Genomic DNA, 18,448 nt, shown 5'->3' with positions numbered 1-18,448 from the left:
AAGATAAGTACAAATTGAGATGCAATCTTGAGCTAACATGATAAGTTGATAATATAAAAAATTCACTGCCACAGAAAACAAATCACATAAACAATTAAAAAAAATAAAAAGGTTGTAGATTTGTGTGTTCTTAATAGAAAGGTTTAAAGAAGTTTGGTGCTACAACAAATCAATAGTGATGACACTTAGAAGAAGAATCTAATCAAAGAGAGGAGAGACAATAAAAACTAGATGGCCTAATTAAGGATTCCTAAAGGCTCTTCTCATGTTGTGCTTAATCTCTCATAATATACAAACAAAATACTCTCAACAACTACTTCTAACAATCTTCTCTCTTTCAGATCTTCAAAGGCTTTGTTAAACTGTAAATGTTTCTACTCCAATTGCTCCAGAGGCACACGAACAAATAACTGCCCGTTTAGGGTTACCACAGCCGATGTGTGATGCGGATCGATTCTCGTTGGTAAACTTACCACCTGCAGTTTCAATGGAGGTTTGAAAATGTCATTCAACATTCTACGTGTAAGCTGAAAAATCATGTAACCAGCATTTACCTTTTTGAAAGGAGTAGCTCCCCAAGGATTCATAGGGTTCTCGGGTTCGCCACTTATTACTAACCGCCCAGCCGGATCTGATTGGACTCGGACCTGTATTATTGTTGCCAAGACAAAAACTGAGTGCTAAACTCAATCTTAGGATCCATATGTAAACACAACGAGATTTGAGAGCTTACCTCTTCACGGACTAATCCTGGGACTAATGCATACACCTCAAAGCAATCTTGCTGCAGATAGTGGAAGAGTTTATTAATATATGTAAAACCAGAAAGTGATTGCTCAGGTTTTTAAGAAAGTGGCAATTGATTTTACCGTTCTCTGTACGTTAATCTTCACCCAGTCAGCTGGTGGTCCAACATCAACAACAGTCACATCCAACCTAGGAAAAACAACAACTGGAATCAGAATTCAAATGTGAATTATCACGCATTGAAAACCAGACCACAAAGCCAAAAATCGTACATAGATTTAGATACATGGATGGCATTTTTTGCACCATGTTCAGCAGCCCTCTTACGTTTGAGCAAACCTGATGACATTGTGAGATGTAAGTGATAACCCATGTCAAAGTTTCAAAATAAAAATGAGAACAACACTTCTTCATCAAACAGAACTCATACCAGGGGTGGTTCCAATCTGTTTTTCGCGCTTTTGATGAAGAACTAAGTTCTTATCCTATTAATTACAAAACAGTATGTTCGTTCAGACTATGAGATATAGATTAAATGTTTGACAAAAAAAAAACGAGAGATCTAGTGTGAATGTAAAATGAAACATATAAAAAGATTCTACCGGACCTTGATTGCAGGGTCACTAACTTCACCGTTACCATTAAGACGCTGTGAATGCCAACCTTGCATAGCACGTGATGCTGCATCTCTCCTTGCTCTCCCTGATCCAGACGCCTAGTGTAGAAACAAGGCAGTGGGTTAAGTTAAAACACTGACATTAATCAGAAGAAGAAGATCAAACAAAAACTACAGACACATGATATGGTTTTCTCAATTTTACCTGATTATCAATATTCATCGGTTCTAGTTCCAACGGAAGGGGTATCTGAAGTTCACCTTCACTAACTTTATGCCGCTCATATTCAAGAAGAGCCTGAAAAATGAAGAAACTATAATGTTACAAGATGTTACTGTATCTTAAGGAAAACATATCTCAAGATGATTCACAGTTGTTCACTGTTCAATCATTTCAATTATTTCTCAGAAGGGTTGATACATAGAGTCCCAGTCCCATGCCAGTGTATACAAAAGTCACATAGACGAACCAAAAGCAGAGAGAGGAAAAGGTGGTGAATATAGTCTCACCTTTTCGTAGAAACCTCGGAAAGTCCATGATACTGTTGTACATGTCCTGAACAAACAATTGACCAATTAGAGGGTAATTCTTAAAAATATCCACATGATTTCCCAAAATTTCTAAGACAAACCACTAATAAGAAAAGCATTCTTCTTACTTTGGGGGCCTGAAAGACTCTCCCACTTGCCGCCATAATTTGCTTCCAGTAACCTATCCAGTATAAAAAGCATATAATAATCATAGAAAATCACCAAAAGCACCACTGCTAGATCATGAACAACAGTACGCATGCAAGTAAGCCAGGATGGAACAAAAGATGAAAAGCCGAAGTCACATTTGCTTGTCAAAAAAGATGCTGTGACATTCAACAGGCGTATTCACAGTGACCCGTACCTTGTCATATCCGCCCAATCTAGTTACAGCTCTCCACAACCTTGTGCCAAAGAAATTGATTAGATATCAGCTCCTGCTGAAAATTTTAAAATGTAACACAGTAAAGTGACCAAATAATGATGGGTATCAAGCTTACTTGAGGCAGTTCAGTCCCTCCCCGTAAAATTTTGGAGGTTTGAAATCCATGTTTCGCTCTCTAAAAAAACTATCCAATTCTTTCATAAAAGCAGATTGATCCTCTTCCGTTCCAGATTCATTACCATCAGACGCATCATCCAAGAGGAAAGAGCGCTTTGCGCGCATGGTCCCATCAAAGACAGGTGGGGTCCGAACTATTTTATGTACTCCATTGTTCAAATCTCCACTACCCCGCGCTTCAGACTTTATATTGGAAGATGCAACATAAGGACCAGGTACACGTTTCACTGGTGCACTTTCATTATTTGCATCATTTAGCACAAGTGCACTAGAATTATCTTGCCTTTCAGTATTAGCCTCAACATGGGCATCCTTGTTATTAGTAGAGTCAACAGTAGTATCAGTAACCAATTTAGAATCTGGAACATCAAGTTTCATGTCTTCCGTAGGTTCAGCATCAACTGTAATCATTCCTTCATCACGATCAGAGGAAGTTTGGGAAGCGGGCAAGACAGATACCACATTGTCACTGTCTCCAGAAACTCCAACTGCCAACACATCAGAGTTTTTGTCATTGTCTGGCAAAATTTCAACGGCAGGCATTTCTAGTTCTTTTTCCACGTTCATTGAGGTTTCTGAGAGATGCTCAGATGGCCTATCCTCCAGTTTTGATATGGTCTCAGAACCAGGCACCTCTAGCACTTTGTCCAGCTCCGTTTTGGTCAAGTAATCATGATCGACTGCTCCACTTCCATCGCCAGCCAAATTCAAATTGTTAGCCTCACCCTCATCTATCCTGTCATTGTTCTCCTCAACAACTTTAGTATCAGGATTGGCTGGAATTTCCTTATGTTCTCCTGGGGATATGATCTCACGTTCTTCTGCAGCTTGGTCCTGCTCCATCACATTATTAGCATGATGATGTGGTGACTGATTTTCTTCAGAGTGTTTGTTATCAGGATTGACTGGAAATTCTTCATGGTCTCCAGAGGCTATCATGTCATGTTCTTCTGCAGCTTTTTCCTGCACCATCAGAATATCAGCATGATGATGAGGTGATCCTGTGTCCTCCGAGAGTTTGGATTCAGGTATGTTGGCCGTTTCTTCCTGGACTTCTGCAGTATCTCTGTCAACCTCGACGGCATCTCCGTCATCTTTCAAGATATCCGAACTTACTTCGCTAGACACTATGTTCTCTTCTACAGTGTCTTCTGCAGTAGGGTTGATTAACCCTTCTTCAGTGTCTAAAGCTACTGAAGGAGAAGGACTTGGATGCGGGCTTGTTTCAAATTGGGAATTCTTCTCATCATCAATCTTCGGCAGATCATCAGCATTGGTCACCTCCTCAAGGGAAGCTAGGGAAGTACCTTCTTCAATAACAATGAGACATGGAGAATCTTCATGTTCCCTGACAGGAGCTTCCTCTCCTACTCTCTCTCCAGAATTCTCATTCTCCGTTTCCTTTACATCATCCTGCCTTTTCTCTCCACTTCCAATTTCCTTATCGGTACCCTGTTCAACTCTCTCACTCTCCATTTCCGTTAAACTCTCCATCGTTGATTCTATTTCCGTCAAATTCTCCATTGTTGATTCCAATTAAACAGCATTCCTACACAAATTCACAAATACAAGAAATATATATAAACATATCAATCAGGAATTGCAGAAAACAATTAAAATAACCAGAGGTTTCATAGAAGCTCCTCACAAATTAGACAAACCACAAACACACATATAAAGTGTGGGAAGGAGAACAGCTCAAAGGTTATTTAATCACTGGTTGTGTGAAAGCCCTAGGACTTTGGGAGAGTTAACGAGATCTTTTCAACAACTTTATGTACTTCTTTCTTAGGGTTTAGTTTTGTGTTCTCGATTGTAATAGATCAATAAAAATTGGTTGCCAACTAACTATCACCAGACTCAAACGGACCATAACCCAGAAGAAAATCAAAGAAACCAAAAACACACACAAAGAAATGAAAAGAAAAAACCAGACCTTATCTCGTGTTCTTTAATTAAACCCAGAAGCCCCTTTTCCCAAATTATAAAATCCATTTTTTGAGATTCATTAACAGTAATTCAAAAGCAAATTACTACACGAAGGTGACTAAAAGAGACATTGAAATTGAGATTTAAATTGTTCCTATAACACAGTCAATTGAAGATTTCTAAACAGGAGAATACGATTTACAAACGAAGCAACATAGTCGCCAAATTCCGGATTGATTCAAGAACTAGAAGAAAAAAAAAAAAAAATCGAAATTCTAAAAATCAAACGGCGTTGAGAAGCTAAAGCGCACCTTGATAAAGAAGACGAAAACGAAGAAGAAGCAGTAGATAGGGAGACGACGACAAGGGGAAGACAAATTTCCGAGAGCTCCGTGGGGCAGTGACTGAAACACTCGTTTTCTCTTTCGTCGTCCTCCGAATTTTTTTACCCAGCGTCTATCGAATTGGAGAAATGAAATCGAGGGTTTGCAATTTGAACCGGGTTTTCTCAGGTTTTTGGGCTCACGGGCTTTTTGACCTAATCTTGGCCTGATAGTCTATTTCACGCGCATCAGATAATATTGTCGGAAGATATATTTCCTTTCTTTTCTTTTTGCAATTATATTGAAATATTCTTTAAGGAAACAATATGGATTTAAAATTAGGAATATAATTATCAGCTTTACATTATTTTCCAAATAATGCTTAATTTATTTATATTACTTTTTGTAAAATCGTATATTTAGTTTTACAGTTAAAACTCTCACTCAAAATAACAAATTTTAAATTAAGTTTTTGTATACATATGACATATGACACACTAAACACTAAAAATAAATTTAAAAGACTGTTCAGAATTTATTTGAAAGAACTATTTTGAAATTTTTACAAACTCTTTTTATTTTGTTGGTTTGATTAAATTATAACATTGTATACATATTTTTAATTAACCAGGAGAATTCTATGCCGAAACCTAGACTAATATTGGAATCCACATAAATCCGGGAATTTTTGCCACTAAAAACGTCTAAGGTGGACCAAATTCCGAGGTGCAAGATATGATTTTGTATATCCATTTTAGAAAATTAAGATGTCTTTAAAAAAAAAAATTGTGTTGATGATTTTACTATTGTTAAATTGAAGTAACCTCAATTTTGAGTTTTTTTTTACTGTTTTTTCAATAATACTTTCAAGAGAGAAAACAAAAGAAACAGCAAAGAGCCAAAGATGATTTGAGGTCCAAGTTTTATCATCTTTGCTGTTCTTGAGTTCACTTTTGCATTTCATTCTATCGACTTCCATTCTGCACATTACTTATGTACAAATCTCATCTATTAGTATCGTTATCCTCTATGGGCTTTCTACTCTTCATTCTAATTTACGGTTGGCATGTTAAAAATCTCCAAATTATCTTATCACCGATTTGATTAAACAGTCTATTCCTTCTCGAATATAACAGTTTAAGGGTTTTTTCTTTGTGATTGCAACACTAAAGCCCTGTGGCACACAAAGAAGGACAAAAAAGACTTTAAGAGCCAAAAGAAAAAACCAATTCAAGAAGAAAATAATTCATTACAAAACCATAATAAACATCCATTTTCTCCATCTTTTTTTTCCAGATTTAATGATGAAAACCCCCACAGAAGACAAGGTTGCAATCAGACTCTGTGACACTATTACATGACAGAGAAGAAACATATCCTTCAAGAGTCAAAGCAGCTCAGAGGAAAGCGTCCTTCTCAAGTAGTTTCACCACATCTAGCTGATTGTTTAGCCTGGCCACATCAATGGGATTTTTATTGTCCATGTTTTGCTGAGTTCTGCAAACAGAAAATGAAACGACACTTAAAAGAGTCTTATATAACCATTACTAAGTTGTTTGGAAATCGAATTTGTGTTCTTGTTGTTGCAAACTTACACTGCAGCACCATTCTCTAGGAGGAGGCTTACACACTCTTTCCTTCCATAACCAGCAGCATAGTGCAATGGTGTGTTCTTGTTTTTGTCAATCGCATTTGCATTTGCTCCAGCATCCAGAAGAACCTGAGCACATCTCACCTACATACAAACTCAACCTAGGTCAGCTGGGTTCAAACTTCGGATTAAGCTTTTATAACAACTTCTAATTGCAGATGTAATAATGGCAACTGTCAATTTCCTTTGTAAAGAATGCTACAGATAATTGTGTAATAATCTACTAAGTGAAACCGAAGCTGCTTATCCATCAAGTGCATGATGCTAGTAAATATTGGTAGTATATACTGCCTTCCATGATTCTGTGATAGTGACATTTCGACAGTTTTTTTTGTTAAGGCTTGTTGAGACGTTGACATACCTCGCCGTATCCACATGCAAAATGCAAAGCAGTCCTTCCTTCAGAGTCTTCTTCATCTTTGTTCCCACCAGATGCCAAGGCAGCTTTCAAACCCTGGTTGGTTCAGGAAATCAATGCACAGAGAGTTTATGAGCTAACCTCGATCAATGATTCCGACTTAAGTATAAAATATAGACCGTCAGAAACACGAGAGACTAACAGTGTATGAATCAGTTTACCTCGACATCACCAAGACTAGCGGTCTGGTGAACAATAGACTCTTCCTCTTCCCCTTCTTCGGCCTCTTCAGGTTCAGCTGCAACAGTCTGGTCTGCTCCAACAGCTATACCCATTGCTTCACCCAGCTTTGCCAACACATCTTTATCATTCCAGTACCTAACACCAGTAATCAACTATTAGCCATGAACACAAGTAAACCTAATAATTTATAGCAAATAATGGCATGCTTACTTCATCATAGCAGAAGGACCACCAGCATCAATCTCAGCTAGTATAGGTTTCAATTCAGGATCTTCTTTCATTTGCGCCATACGCTCTGCAAACTGCTCTGATGCTGCAGGGTTACCAAGAGCCTCCAAAAAGGGAGACATTTGTGGATCCTAAACACCAAACAGAGATTCAATGTCATGATCACACCTCAAGTATTGACTAACTAATAATAACAAGAAGATCCGAAAGAGCTTGTATTAAAGGTACCTGCACCAAAGCGTTACCAAGACGCTCAGCCATTGTTCTAAACTCAGGATTCTCCATAACCTGCTGCATTGTCTGCATATACTGTTGTGGATCAAAGTTAGGTAGACCTCCTTCATGAGATCCGGTTGGCACAGATCTCTGAAGCTGCTCAGCTAACTGGTTAAATGAAGGATCTTTAGCTATTTGCTCAGCCAATTCCTTGATACTTGGATCCTGAATAAACAAACCAATCAAACACAAGAAAAAATCCAACCTTTGACTATTCAATGATCATACACCCACAAAAGAGAACTTACATTGAGGATCCCAGCCATGCCGGAGAAATCAAAAGCATTGAAATCAAGCCCAGGATCAGTCGGTGAAGGTGAAGGTGGAGCTCCTGAGCCTGATTCTGGTTTAGTAGTACTCTTACTCTCTTCCTTGGTATCGTTTTTCTCATCTGTTGAAAACAATTTCTCTATATTACTCGAAGAAACAACAACCAAATCGATTCTAAAACTAAAATCGAGATTAACATATATACCTGAAGGAATAAGAGGTGTTTTCTCTGAGCTTGAAGCCATCGGAAAATTACTAAAACCCTAGAAAAAACCAGAAAAAAAATTACAGAGATATATTCAGAAATCGAATCAAGGAAGATCTCTCAGATTGGAATTGAAACGTGATCAGAAAAAATCCAAAAGTATGGTGAAGACGATCGATACCTATCGAAGCTTGAGGAGCTGAAGAACCAAAAATTATGAAAACCCCCAAATGAAAATGTTTTTGTGGCAAAGAAAACGGATATTCTTTCCCTCATTTTTAATTTCAATAATTAAAAAAAATTATATATGGAAAGATGAATTATTATCATTACTATAAATTATTGGATTGGTAAGAACAAGACGCAGTCACGTTTAAGTTTGGGTATACAAGTTTCGAGTCCTTGAGCCCAAGCCCATAAGTGTCTGTTTCTTCTCCACTATTTTTGGTGTTACCATCAAACATTCTTCATGTATTTGAAATCCTATAGATTATTTTGGTGAAACAAGTACTAAGGAGCAAACAGGGCAAAGTGAGAAAAGGGACATTGGCGTTGCTTTTGTGAGGAGAAAGGATAACTCTTCGAGCGGATACCTCCTCTCATGGCGGATCACGGTTACACAAAATGAGGTTAGGTCGCCCGAATTACAAAATTAGGCACGTTGAAGAAGAAAGAACGAGACACTGGCATGTTGTTTGGTGCATCAGTCCTCAGGCTCAAAAACCAATTCTATTCAATCAATCGGACAAATTATAATTTCGAGATGATGAACTTGATGAAATTTCAGCATTCCACGTTTTAAAACGTAACATATGTGAAAAAATAGTATACCATTTATGATTTCGCAGATCAATCACTACTTTTAAACCCAAAACGATGAATGCTTCTTTCTTCTAATCAATCAAACAATCACATGACATGACAAACAAAAGTGTGATTCAGAAGAGAATATCTCAGAGTTTAAGGAAAATATTAACTCATTTACGATTGTTTCAGCTGCATAAGAAAAGTTCAGAAAAGGACTACTTGGTAGCCTGAGCAATTATATTACTTATGGAACTCGCCTCCTCTTTCGCAACTTCCACCAATTGATCCTTCAAATATTATAACACAACATCATTTACACAACCCTTACGGACTAATCGTTTTTGTCTCAGTGGGCATTAGGATTAAGAAACCATACCTGGGCTGATATTATCCTTGCAACTGTTTTCTTGCTTGACTCTTGAAGTTCTCCGGCGATCAACAGCTCATCGAGTATATAATACGCCTAGAACAAAACAACCAGATTCGAAAATTGTCATATTGAAGTAAAATACAGAGAGTAGAGAATCATTGATAGAGTTGAGTATGTATACCTTGTGGAAGTTAAAAATCAAATCGAGTTCACACACCTGAAGATCATAGAATAAACAGCTCTTAATCAAAATCTAGATGTTTTGTAAGGTTATGATAGAGTGGTAGGAGTATATTTTGGATAAGCGTTTACTCACACTGCCAAAGTAGCGGTCAAGAATCTCGACGTAGTGATGAATTATCTCCAGTACCTCTAACTCGTTATCCGCCTCATCAATGCACATGCAGAAGTACAAGCTTGCATATCTGCAAAATTACAAAACCATCATGTTTATAACCATTGTTTTTAAAGTAGCAAATACATGCTACTTATATAAAATATGTCTATTACCTTTTGTAGACAACCTTGTATCCTCTCCATTCAATAAAATTGCAGAGCTTGGGACCTCGGTTCAGAATCACTCCACTGAGTTCACGTATGACCTGTCCAGATCATTTTTCCAAATGTAAGATTAAATAGGCATGCAAAGCATAATGCGGCATTAACTCAATAACACTTAAGCTGTACATACCTTAGATCTTTCCTTCTGCGTATACGGCGAATACCACTTGGTGAGCCTTACTTTCCCTTGTCGACTGACTAGTAACACGAAATGTATCTGAAAATACAAACATAACCCAAAACAGCCACCTTAGAAGTTTTTTTTTTTCTTTTCAAGAAAGCATTATTCTATCATTGTGAATGGCAATACATAACACATTAATTAGTTTTTGACGTCTCCTCACCCATATCAAGCATGAGAAAATTCTAGAATCACAAAGACAGCATCGAGATAAAGAGAATTAAAACAAGACCAGACAAAACCAGTAGTATATATCACGATTTCTGGCAACTCATAAAGATTTGAAATGCACATAATTGCATAAGGCAAGCAAAAGAGGGAATTGTGAGAGATCAAGTACCAGAACTTGAGAATCATTTACCATCATACACCTAAACGCAAGCCACAAGCATCTCAAGAAAAGTTTTTAAACCATTTAAAGATATGGAAAGATGGAGAGATCAACGAGCTTATTTTGCCAATTCAGAAACAGAGGCAAATAAAGAGATGTGAGGTACATGAACTAGCTTAGACCCTATTACATTTGAATCCAAGAAGCTTAATTACTTCAAGAGCAATAGTGGTTCAAAAACAATGAATTGGATTTAATAACTCACAAGAGATTCGAATGGGCAACAGAAACATAACAATTTCAAGCTTCACGAAACAAACTAATCCTTTCACTTCCTAAATAATCGATCAATTCGTAAGCGAGAAAAGAACCGGACAGATCCAAGCAGAAATCTACGGATACCGGAGGATTAGATTCAATTTCATCATCAAATCAAATCGTAGATACTCGATGCAATAGTACAAGATCGAAGGCAGATCCAAAATTCGAACAGATAACAGAGAAGCCCAAAAGCAAAGGGAGTGGCGATTGTTACCATTTTTAGCCGATTGAAGGAAAATCTTTAACAGTGAAGCTCGATTCCCAGAAGAGATCTCCAGAAGCTGATGATCGTGGAAAGTATTCTTCTGTGTCCGATACACATATAAGTTTGTTGGATACGGATCTTGTCCCGGGTCGGAGTTTTTTTTTTTTGAGGGACCCGGGTCGGACTCTTTAAAAATTTACTTTTTATTTATTTTTCTTCAGTTGGTTTTGTATTTACTGGGGTAGTGTTTTAAATCTGGACCGTTAAACAAACAAGATGAGGACTGATCTGACGGTCCGACTTAATCGGATTGCATTTTTACAGATTAAAAATTGCAACAAAATCACAACTTTTTATTAAAAGGTTTAGGCAATTTTTCAAAATGAGATATTATTGTTGTAAAAGTTAGAACAAAGGAGGAAACAAAATATCAACAATTGATGTGCAACCTGAAAATATTGAGAGTAAATTATAACTTGTATGAGCCTCAGCGTCACTATGCATGCATAATAATTTACATTTTTACGTCTATATAAATGATCAAATTTGTCGTAACATAAAATTCATTACTTCAATTGTAAGAGAAGTAATCAGAAATCAATAATAATAAAACTCTTACTCTCTTTGGTTTAAAATCAATAATGATTGTTGGTTTAGCTCTCTGCACAGTCTCTACTGCTTACTTTCTAAGATATCATCAAAGACCCATACACACACATGCCATGAGGAGAGACTTCATTGCCTCAAATGCTTCATTTGTCAAACTACCATATCACTCCTCCATCGTCTGCAATATTCACAACTACATTTCTACATTTATTAGTAGTACCTAACTCTGTCACGTACATAATCATCACAAAGCAAACACTGCCACAATAATCTATTCAATGTTAGAAAAAAAAATCATGGCTTTAAAGCTTAAACCGCAATTTAATTACACATTTTGATGCTAAGCTATGATATTAATATAAGCCATAAAGATGGAAGGACAAAAGACTTTACATAAATTAAGAAAATTTGGAGACTTAGTACAAAATAGATAGAAAAGAAAAGAGATCGATGAAGAAGAAATCAAATGAAGTTAGAATTACATCAAATCTAATTATGGGTTTTTGTTGTTTTATTATTATCCGTCTCATCGTGCTCCAAACATCACCTGTTGACTTGAGACGAAGGGCCAATGTCTCTGCTGGATCTGTTGTATTTCATGTGACTCTTCACAAGCTGTCCAGCTGCAATAGCAGACATTAGTGAAAGCTCTCCTGCAAGAACCGAACCAGCCACTATTCTTGCCAATTGCTGTGCGTTCGAGCCAGGTTTCTCGTTGTTTGATCCTTTCACACCGAGTAGATTCAAACAAGCTGCTTGTGATGCAAGTTGTGTCCCACCTCCAACAGTACCAACCTGGAGTCACATCAATAAACAAAACATTCATGAGTTGGATCCAACAATAATTCAAAAAACTAACGGCTTTGTGTTCTCTGCAATAATGGGTTTAATTTCAAGATAGAACATGCATTATACCTCAATGCAAGGCATTGAAACAGAGATGTGAAGGTCGTCACCATCGGGAAGAATCATGGTCATACAGTGTGAGCTCTCCACGTTTTGAGCTGGGTCTTGGCCAGTGGCGATGAACACAGCGCTGACAATATTGCTTGAATGAGCATTGAACCCACCAAGAGAACCCGCCATGGCTGAACCAACAAGATTCTTGAGCGTGTTAAGCTCTACAAGAGCCTCAACGCTAGTCTTCAACACTTTCTCCACAATCTCAGCCTTAATAAAAGCTTCACATACAACATGCTTACCACGTCCTTCGATCCAGTTTACAGCCGAAGCCTTCTTGTCCGAACAGTAGTTCCCTGAACACCATAACACCAAATTAATCAAAAAGAGTTCAACTTTATTTCGAAAATCGAGACAACACCAAAGAGGGAAAGAAGAGTTTACCAGAGATGCCAATAACATCCATGTCAGGAAACTCGCTCTTTACAAAGTCCAAGACATTCTGAACACCTTTTGAGACCATGTTCATCCCCATAGCATCACCAGTACTACACGCAAACCTCGGATACAGATTCCTCCCAGCAATCGTGCATGTAATACTCTGAAGCCTAGCAAATCTACTCGATCTATAACATATAGAACAACAAACAAGTCAGCAACAACACTCAAATCACTAAGTAAAAGGAGAAACTTTCAAAACTCACTTGTTGAAAATGAGAGACAATCTCTCGAAATTAGAAGGATCTTGAAGATAAAACATGACAAGAGCAGCTCTTCTTGCAGAAGGGAATCTAACAACTGGAGCTCTAGTCATGGCATCTTTCACAAGAACACTAAAAGCACCACCAGACAAGTGTATAGCTTTAAAACCTCTATTGGTACTAGCAACCAAACAACCTTCTGTTGTAGCCATTGGCACTGAATACTCAACCCCATCAAGCAACAAAGGTCCTGCAATCCCCACTGGGATCTGAACATACCCAACTGGCATCTCACAGCATTGCCCCAAAATTGAATTGTAATCGAAACCTTCCAATGGAAGACCGGTTAAGGATTTACCGGTTATCCTCTGAACCGCTTCTCTTCTAATCGCTGCTGCTCTTTTACAATCTCCGAGTTTCGTCTCCAATGAGTACGAAGGGATGGTTCCGTCGATCACTAATTTAACGATTTCTTCATCTTCCACCGAATCAAGCTCCGATTCCCGAGGAGGATCGACGGAATTAGGTTTAATCGGAAGAACCTCACGACAATCTAGGGATTGATTACATGGAATCATCCCATCGTTAACCCAAACATCATCATCGGAAGAAGATCGGAAAATGAGATCAATACCACAGAAACCAAGGAGGTAGATAAACGAAGCAACGAAACCGATTAGAGCACAGATCTCAGATAAGTCAACGACGTGAAGAGGCGTCGAGTTACGGATCTTCTCACGCCATCGGCTAAGAAGAAAATAAACAGTAGCGAAGAAGAGCGAGAGGAAAAAAGTGTTGGTTAGGTATAACGGAAGAGGAAGCGCGTCAGAGGCTTTACGAAGAGGAGGATCGACGGCGACATTAGAGATTTCTTCTCCGTTCTTTTTAGTCGGAAATCTACGACGGAGATCCTCCATTGACGCCGGAGAGAAGGAGGAGATTTGTTTTTAATGGTTATGAGATTATTTTGGGCTCCAAAGTCCAAAGTGTGAGATGACAAAAATAGGTGAAGAGTGTTATTTATAGTGTTGTGTGTGACATCGAAATCAACGTCAAGGTTGTTGGGTCATCATCGTATGTGAGAGAGGAGAAGAAGAAGAACAGAGATGATGATTTTGTCTCCTCCGTCACAATCTAACTGCTTCTTTTATTATTTCCACTTTTGGGATGATTATTTAGGGTTATGGTTTTTGTTACTTTTGATTCTTTTTTTCAACACATTTAATGTTATGGATTTGATTGTTACTACTTACTAGTCCAACATGGATCAGTGAAGAATTATTCACTTTTTAATAGTTATTCTGAAAATTAACCTAAAGATGAGGCGTTTATTTTGGGTCTTTTTGAATCAAAAATTCAAACCTTCAATGCTTTTAGATTGTTATTTTTTTCCCCCAAATTGAAATGGTAAAAATCAATCTCTAAAACTATTAATTTTTTCCTTAAAATATAAAGGATGGGACAAAATTTTAACTCTTGGGTAAATTTGGCCACATTCTTAATAATAACTTAAAAAGAAAAGAAAAAAAACTAAGAGAAATATATATTCTTTCAAAGCTAATTATTTAGTGATGTAGTTTAAAATTTAAATGTTACTATGCCAACACAGTAAATTTTATCTTTTTTTTTATCTCTATATAAAGAACGATAAACCGTTCATTGTAAAAATACACAACATTCGCATAACTTCAATTATAAAGAAGTAAAATCTCATTCTCTCTCGTCTTTTTGCTATTCAGTTTCCCGATCCTTTTGCGGGTATTAATTATTCAATCTCCGTAAAATTTTCTCTATGATTTATATTTATATCCACCATAAGTTAACACCTATTTTGGCTTTTGGAATTCAGCAGTTTTGGCTTTAGATATTCTCAAGTCTTTTCTTATTTTGCTGGATTTCAATTAACCATATGCTAAGTCGAACCGGTTCACATCAAATGACATTTTTTTTAACTTGAATGTAGAAAAACCATCAAAAAAGATTCGAAGACAATTTCTTGTTGTCATGAAGTTACATGATCAATGTTCTATGCTTCTATCATCTAGAATATTTTTCTTGATTTACTCTTATAATTTCCCCAAGCTTAAAACAGATTCATGCATGGCGTTTGATTTCATACAAGAGATACATTGTTTTCAATCAATATACCTGACTGTAGTTGCATTTCCGAGGCACTTGGTTCGACATTGACTTCAGTGTCGTTTTTGTTGTTATCTTCTTCTCATTTTGTAGGATTTTTTGTTTGACCAAGTCACCAAGGAGAAGAATCTTTGAGCAACTTCTACTAACGATTTTAAAATAACACTCGCCACAACTACCACGTGAAGCTAGCGACAATAACGATATCAACATGACTTCAGTATTCTTAAAGCAGACACGTATGCTTGTGCACCATAATCAATGTAAGACTTTCTAGAGCAAACCCATAAACCTTGTTTTGTCTCCCACACCGAAATATGACATCGAGATCGGAAATTTGAAACATCAATCAGAATGTTACCACATGTTTAAGTGATACATTTATCTTACTGTTGTTTAGCAGAAGTTGTGATCTCCCTAAGACCCTAACATTAACAAAATGGCCCCTAAATACTACGAAGCAATTCAATAACTATCTGAAGAAACAAGGTTGAGTTCAAACTTAATATTAATAGCGCAAAAGGTCCAAAATATAGCTCATAACAATCCGAAAAGATAAGTTTTAAAACAAAAGTGACTCATTGAAAAGCTGCAAACTAAAGCATGGTTTGTTCTGAAACTGGAAAACAGAGCATAGTATTAACTATCAAGCTTGTTGAGCAGAAAGTCTCTTCCTGGCTTCCTCAATGATGGTCAACTTAATACCTTTACCCTTTGGAAGGGACACCCATGGCTTTGTTCCCTTACCGATTGTGTACACATTTCCCAACCTTGTTGCAAACTCATGTCCTGTTGAGTCTTGAATGTGGATGGTTTCAAAGCTACCCTTGTGTTTCTCACGGTTCTTAATCACACCAACACGCCCTCTGTTTCTTCCTCCAGTGACCATAACTACGTTGCCCACATCAAACTTAATGAACTCCACAATCTTGTTCTCCTCAAGGTCGAGCTTGATGGTGTCGTTAGGCTTGATGAGCGGGTCAGGATAACGGATGGTGCGACCATCATATGTGTTCAAGTAGGGAATACCCTTCTGACCAAATTGGATCGATCTCACTTTGCAAAGCTTGAACTGCACAACAACAAAAGAGGATACTTGTTGGAATATATTACAAACTGGTAATCAACATGCAAATTCAGCAGACCTCTAATGTAAGTATAGAGCAATGAATAAAGACTTGACTTTGTTTTGACAGATTCAGTATATGGCAATGTAAGAGATTTAGGAGAACAAACCTTAGCCTCCTCATCCTTGATGGAGTGGAGACGGAAACGTCCCTTGGTGTCATACAAAAGACGGAAGTTCTCATTTGTTTTGGGGATAGACACAACATCTGTAAATAAATATTTATCCTTAGTTAGATCATTGATCACAAGAAGCATAAAAATCAATCAGCACAAGGACTATAGCCAGACTCTGAAAACGTATCACAACACTAACAGACTCACCCATGAAACCAGCAGGGTAAGTCTTGTCAGTCCTCACTTTCCCATCAACCTGAATATGCCTTTGCATCAAGATCGAAATCACTTCTCTGTATGTCAGAGCATACTTCAACCTGTTCCTGATGATAAGGACCAAGGGTAAACACTCCCTAGACTTGTGTGGCCCAGAAGACGGCTTGGGGGCCTGGACAGAAATAGCATTATAAGCACCGAATCAAACGAAAACTAAGCTCTAATAAGATTCAATCCAACACAAGTGAAACTTACAAAGGCACCACCAAGTTTATCAAGCATCCAATGCTTAGGAGCATTGAGCCTCTTCAAATGCTTCTTCAAACCTCTTGCCTGCAAAAGAATATCGAACAAAAATAAAAATCAAAACACAATAAATGTTTATAATAGCTCAATCACTAAAAGTCTCATCACTCAAGACCTCAAGTCACAGAACAAGAGAATAACGCCAGGGAGGTTTCATATCTGACTAATTGAGTCCTATCTTTTGAGATCTCAATATCAATCCCTAACCCATTTTACAGATCGCACAAAGGAATTCACTTTATAAACATTAACAATTACCCATAATTACATGGAAATGCTATCTAGATTACAAAGAGAGATTTTATAATCCCGCACAAAATGAATTCACAGATGGAGACAAACTATCCAAAACCAAAACAAACACATGACGCAATACGCTTGTGAATACGAGACTTAGAGAAAGAGACGAAGATTACGAACCATGTTTGCAGCGAATGAGTTCTGAGTTCTCCGCGGCTAAGCAAGCCAGTCTCAATTATATCTTCTAGGGTTTGAGAAGAAGCGAAACACAAAGCCCTAATTTTAAGTTTTTAACATGTGTAATCCAAAAATCCGCTGCCACACGTGTGACTTATGTTAAGTACAGGCCCAATATAGGCCCAATAAGAGCCCGCTTTTATTTATTTTTCCCACTCTGAAGAAGATTAGAAAGCGGAAAAAAAAACAAAAGGTCGTGAATGTCTCTGTCCCTTTCTTCCTCAGTTCTCACGCAAGCTTCAACGAGAAAAGATCGGAATCTCGCCGTCGGTAAAGCGCCGCCGTAAGTAAAAGACGGAAAACCAGAAGAAGGAGGAGATTGTATTTATGTGTAGCAGCGTTTAGTGTGAGGAAGGAGGAGATTTTGTATATAGTTAGAATTTGCTTCGAAGACGATGTCGCTGAGAATTAAATTAGTGGTGGATAAGTTTGTGGAGGAGCTTAAGCAAGCACTTGACGCTGATATACAAGATCGGATCATGAAGGAGAGAGAGATGCAGAGTTATATAGAAGAGCGTGAGCGTGAAGTCGCTGAGCGAGAAGCTGCCTGGAAAGCTGAGCTCTCTCGCCGTGAGGTTCGTTTTTTTTTCAAATTTTGATTTTTAGGGCTTTTGGAGAATCCGGAGAAATCTGTGTGGGGATACTGATTTTGTTCTGATTTTGACAGACGGAGATCGCTAGACAGGAAGCGAGGTTGAAGATGGAGAGAGAGAATCTGGAGAAGGAGAAGAGTGTTCTTATGGGGACTGCGTCGAATCAGGATAATCAAGATGGTGCTCTGGAAATTACTGTGAGTGGTGAGAAATATCGGTGTCTTAGATTCTCTAAGGCTAAGAAATGAGGTTGGAAATTGGAATCTGGATTCTAAATTTAGGGCACAAAAGGAAAAGATTTGTTCTTGCGTTTATGATGGATGCAATGGGAATTGTTGGAATGATGCTTGGTTTGTGTAAATTATTAATTCAATGAAGAAAGTATTGTGTTTTCTGGAAAGAGAGTTTGTCTGATCACTTCAAGCCTCAAGGTGCTTTCTTGCTCTATTCAAACTTTTGTTGATTGCTGTGTGACATGTTGAAATTCAGGTTTTTAGATCACGGTATGTGTGAATGATGGGTTTAGTTTGATTAGTATAGATGTTTGTAG

General features: G+C 37.6%; 6 protein-coding genes across 9 annotated transcripts; 1 reads left to right on the top strand and 5 right to left on the bottom strand.

Moving 5' to 3' along the window:
- Positions 1-67: 67 nt before the first annotated feature.
- AT2G17410 (ARID/BRIGHT DNA-binding domain-containing protein) lies at positions 68-4,933 on the bottom strand. Of its 3 annotated transcripts, none has more exons than NM_001335547.1 (13): positions 4,393-4,634; positions 2,395-4,005; positions 2,259-2,298; positions 2,023-2,075; positions 1,874-1,919; positions 1,569-1,661; positions 1,355-1,462; positions 1,178-1,232; positions 1,020-1,086; positions 870-936; positions 734-784; positions 555-647; positions 68-476 (listed from the first exon to the last, which is right to left on the bottom strand). In NM_001335547.1, the coding sequence occupies exons 2-13, from the start codon at positions 3,978-3,980 to the stop codon at positions 375-377; spliced, it is 2,361 nt and encodes a 786-aa protein (NP_001325412.1). In that variant the 5' UTR covers positions 3,981-4,005; positions 4,393-4,634; the 3' UTR covers positions 68-374. The 3 variants fall into 3 exon arrangements, with proteins under 3 accessions (NP_001325412.1, NP_179333.2, NP_001189540.1); NM_127296.3 differs by lacking the exon at positions 4,393-4,634 and adding an exon at positions 4,697-4,933 and having other exon boundaries at positions 97-476; NM_001202611.1 differs by lacking the exon at positions 4,393-4,634 and adding an exon at positions 4,697-4,872 and having other exon boundaries at positions 340-476; positions 870-952; positions 1,054-1,086.
- An 851-nt stretch (positions 4,934-5,784) lies between these two features.
- On the bottom strand, positions 5,785-8,263 carry AKR2B (ankyrin repeat-containing 2B). Its single transcript, NM_127294.5, has 9 exons — positions 8,121-8,263; positions 7,940-7,997; positions 7,713-7,855; positions 7,417-7,629; positions 7,171-7,319; positions 6,939-7,095; positions 6,721-6,813; positions 6,304-6,443; positions 5,785-6,205 (listed from the first exon to the last, which is right to left on the bottom strand). Exons 2-9 carry the CDS (start codon positions 7,977-7,979, stop codon positions 6,106-6,108), a joined length of 1,035 nt encoding a protein of 344 aa, NP_179331.1. The 5' UTR covers positions 7,980-7,997; positions 8,121-8,263; the 3' UTR covers positions 5,785-6,105.
- Positions 8,264-8,685: 422 nt separating this feature from the next.
- Positions 8,686-10,857, bottom strand: AP19 (associated protein 19). Its single transcript, NM_127293.3, has 7 exons — positions 10,725-10,857; positions 9,808-9,894; positions 9,627-9,718; positions 9,433-9,541; positions 9,298-9,333; positions 9,123-9,209; positions 8,686-9,033 (listed from the first exon to the last, which is right to left on the bottom strand). The coding sequence occupies exons 1-7, from the start codon at positions 10,725-10,727 to the stop codon at positions 8,962-8,964; spliced, it is 486 nt and encodes a 161-aa protein (NP_565415.1). The 5' UTR covers positions 10,728-10,857; the 3' UTR covers positions 8,686-8,961.
- Positions 10,858-11,588: 731 nt separating this feature from the next.
- Positions 11,589-14,147, bottom strand: HMG2 (3-hydroxy-3-methylglutaryl-CoA reductase 2). The gene is made up of 4 exons (NM_127292.3): positions 12,929-14,147; positions 12,669-12,850; positions 12,240-12,580; positions 11,589-12,119 (listed from the first exon to the last, which is right to left on the bottom strand). Exons 1-4 carry the CDS (start codon positions 13,840-13,842, stop codon positions 11,868-11,870), a joined length of 1,689 nt encoding a protein of 562 aa, NP_179329.1. The 5' UTR covers positions 13,843-14,147; the 3' UTR covers positions 11,589-11,867.
- Positions 14,148-15,442: 1,295 nt separating this feature from the next.
- Positions 15,443-17,409, bottom strand: AT2G17360 (Ribosomal protein S4 (RPS4A) family protein). Of its 2 annotated transcripts, NM_001202610.1 has the most exons (6): positions 17,249-17,369; positions 16,778-16,855; positions 16,514-16,694; positions 16,301-16,398; positions 15,969-16,136; positions 15,536-15,834 (listed from the first exon to the last, which is right to left on the bottom strand). In NM_001202610.1, the coding sequence occupies exons 1-6, from the start codon at positions 17,249-17,251 to the stop codon at positions 15,808-15,810; spliced, it is 555 nt and encodes a 184-aa protein (NP_001189539.1). In that variant the 5' UTR covers positions 17,252-17,369; the 3' UTR covers positions 15,536-15,807. The 2 variants fall into 2 exon arrangements, with proteins under 2 accessions (NP_565414.1, NP_001189539.1); NM_127291.4 differs by having other exon boundaries at positions 15,443-16,136; positions 17,249-17,409.
- Positions 17,410-17,474: 65 nt separating this feature from the next.
- AT2G17350 (beta-mannosyltransferase-like protein) lies at positions 17,475-18,395 on the top strand. Its single transcript, NM_127290.2, has 2 exons — positions 17,475-17,880; positions 17,973-18,395. The coding sequence occupies exons 1-2, from the start codon at positions 17,701-17,703 to the stop codon at positions 18,144-18,146; spliced, it is 354 nt and encodes a 117-aa protein (NP_565413.1). The 5' UTR covers positions 17,475-17,700; the 3' UTR covers positions 18,147-18,395.
- The last annotated feature ends 53 nt before the right edge of the window (positions 18,396-18,448 follow it).

Source organism: Arabidopsis thaliana, chromosome 2 (assembly GCF_000001735.4).
Source record: "Arabidopsis thaliana chromosome 2, partial sequence".
Taxonomy (NCBI): Eukaryota; Viridiplantae; Streptophyta; class Magnoliopsida; order Brassicales; family Brassicaceae; genus Arabidopsis; species Arabidopsis thaliana.
The sequence above is the reverse complement of the archived record's forward strand: the minus strand, read 5'-3'. Positions and strand labels throughout refer to the sequence as shown.

Excerpts from the sequence above, each read along its gene's own strand:
- AT2G17410 (NM_127296.3), bottom strand. The coding sequence starts at position 3,980 with ATGGAGAATTTGACGGAAATAGAATCAACGATGGAGAGTTTAACGGAA. Across the intron at positions 2,299-2,394 it reads GAGGGACTGAACTGCCTCAA|GTTGTGGAGAGCTGTAACTA; the intron begins GTAAGCTTGATA and ends CTTTGGCACAAG. Across the intron at positions 2,076-2,258 it reads GATTGGGCGGATATGACAAG|GTTACTGGAAGCAAATTATG; the intron begins GTACGGGTCACT and ends TATACTGGATAG.
- AKR2B (NM_127294.5), bottom strand. The coding sequence starts at position 7,979 with ATGGCTTCAAGCTCAGAGAAAACACCTCTTATTCCTTCAG. Across the intron at positions 7,630-7,712 it reads GCATGGCTGGGATCCTCAAT|GATCCAAGTATCAAGGAATT; the intron begins GTAAGTTCTCTT and ends TTGTTTATTCAG. Across the intron at positions 7,096-7,170 it reads GGTCCTTCTGCTATGATGAA|GTACTGGAATGATAAAGATG; the intron begins GTAAGCATGCCA and ends TACTGGTGTTAG.
- AP19 (NM_127293.3), bottom strand. Across the intron at positions 9,542-9,626 it reads TACAAGGTTGTCTACAAAAG|ATATGCAAGCTTGTACTTCT; the intron begins GTAATAGACATA and ends GTAATTTTGCAG. Across the intron at positions 9,210-9,297 it reads TGATTTTTAACTTCCACAAG|GCGTATTATATACTCGATGA; the intron begins GTATACATACTC and ends GTTTTGTTCTAG.
- HMG2 (NM_127292.3), bottom strand. The coding sequence starts at position 13,842 with ATGGAGGATCTCCGTCGTAGATTTCCGACTAAAAAGAACGGAGAAGAA. Across the intron at positions 12,851-12,928 it reads TTGTCTCTCATTTTCAACAA|ATCGAGTAGATTTGCTAGGC; the intron begins GTGAGTTTTGAA and ends TATATGTTATAG. Across the intron at positions 12,581-12,668 it reads GGATGTTATTGGCATCTCTG|GGAACTACTGTTCGGACAAG; the intron begins GTAAACTCTTCT and ends TATGGTGTTCAG.
- AT2G17360 (NM_127291.4), bottom strand. Across the intron at positions 16,695-16,777 it reads ATAAACTTGGTGGTGCCTTT|GCCCCCAAGCCGTCTTCTGG; the intron begins GTAAGTTTCACT and ends ATTTCTGTCCAG. Across the intron at positions 16,399-16,513 it reads TTACCCTGCTGGTTTCATGG|ATGTTGTGTCTATCCCCAAA; the intron begins GTGAGTCTGTTA and ends ATTTATTTACAG.
- AT2G17350 (NM_127290.2), top strand. The coding sequence starts at position 17,701 with ATGTCGCTGAGAATTAAATTAGTGGTGGATAAGTTTGTGGAGGAGCTT. Across the intron at positions 17,881-17,972 it reads CTGAGCTCTCTCGCCGTGAG|ACGGAGATCGCTAGACAGGA; the intron begins GTTCGTTTTTTT and ends TGATTTTGACAG.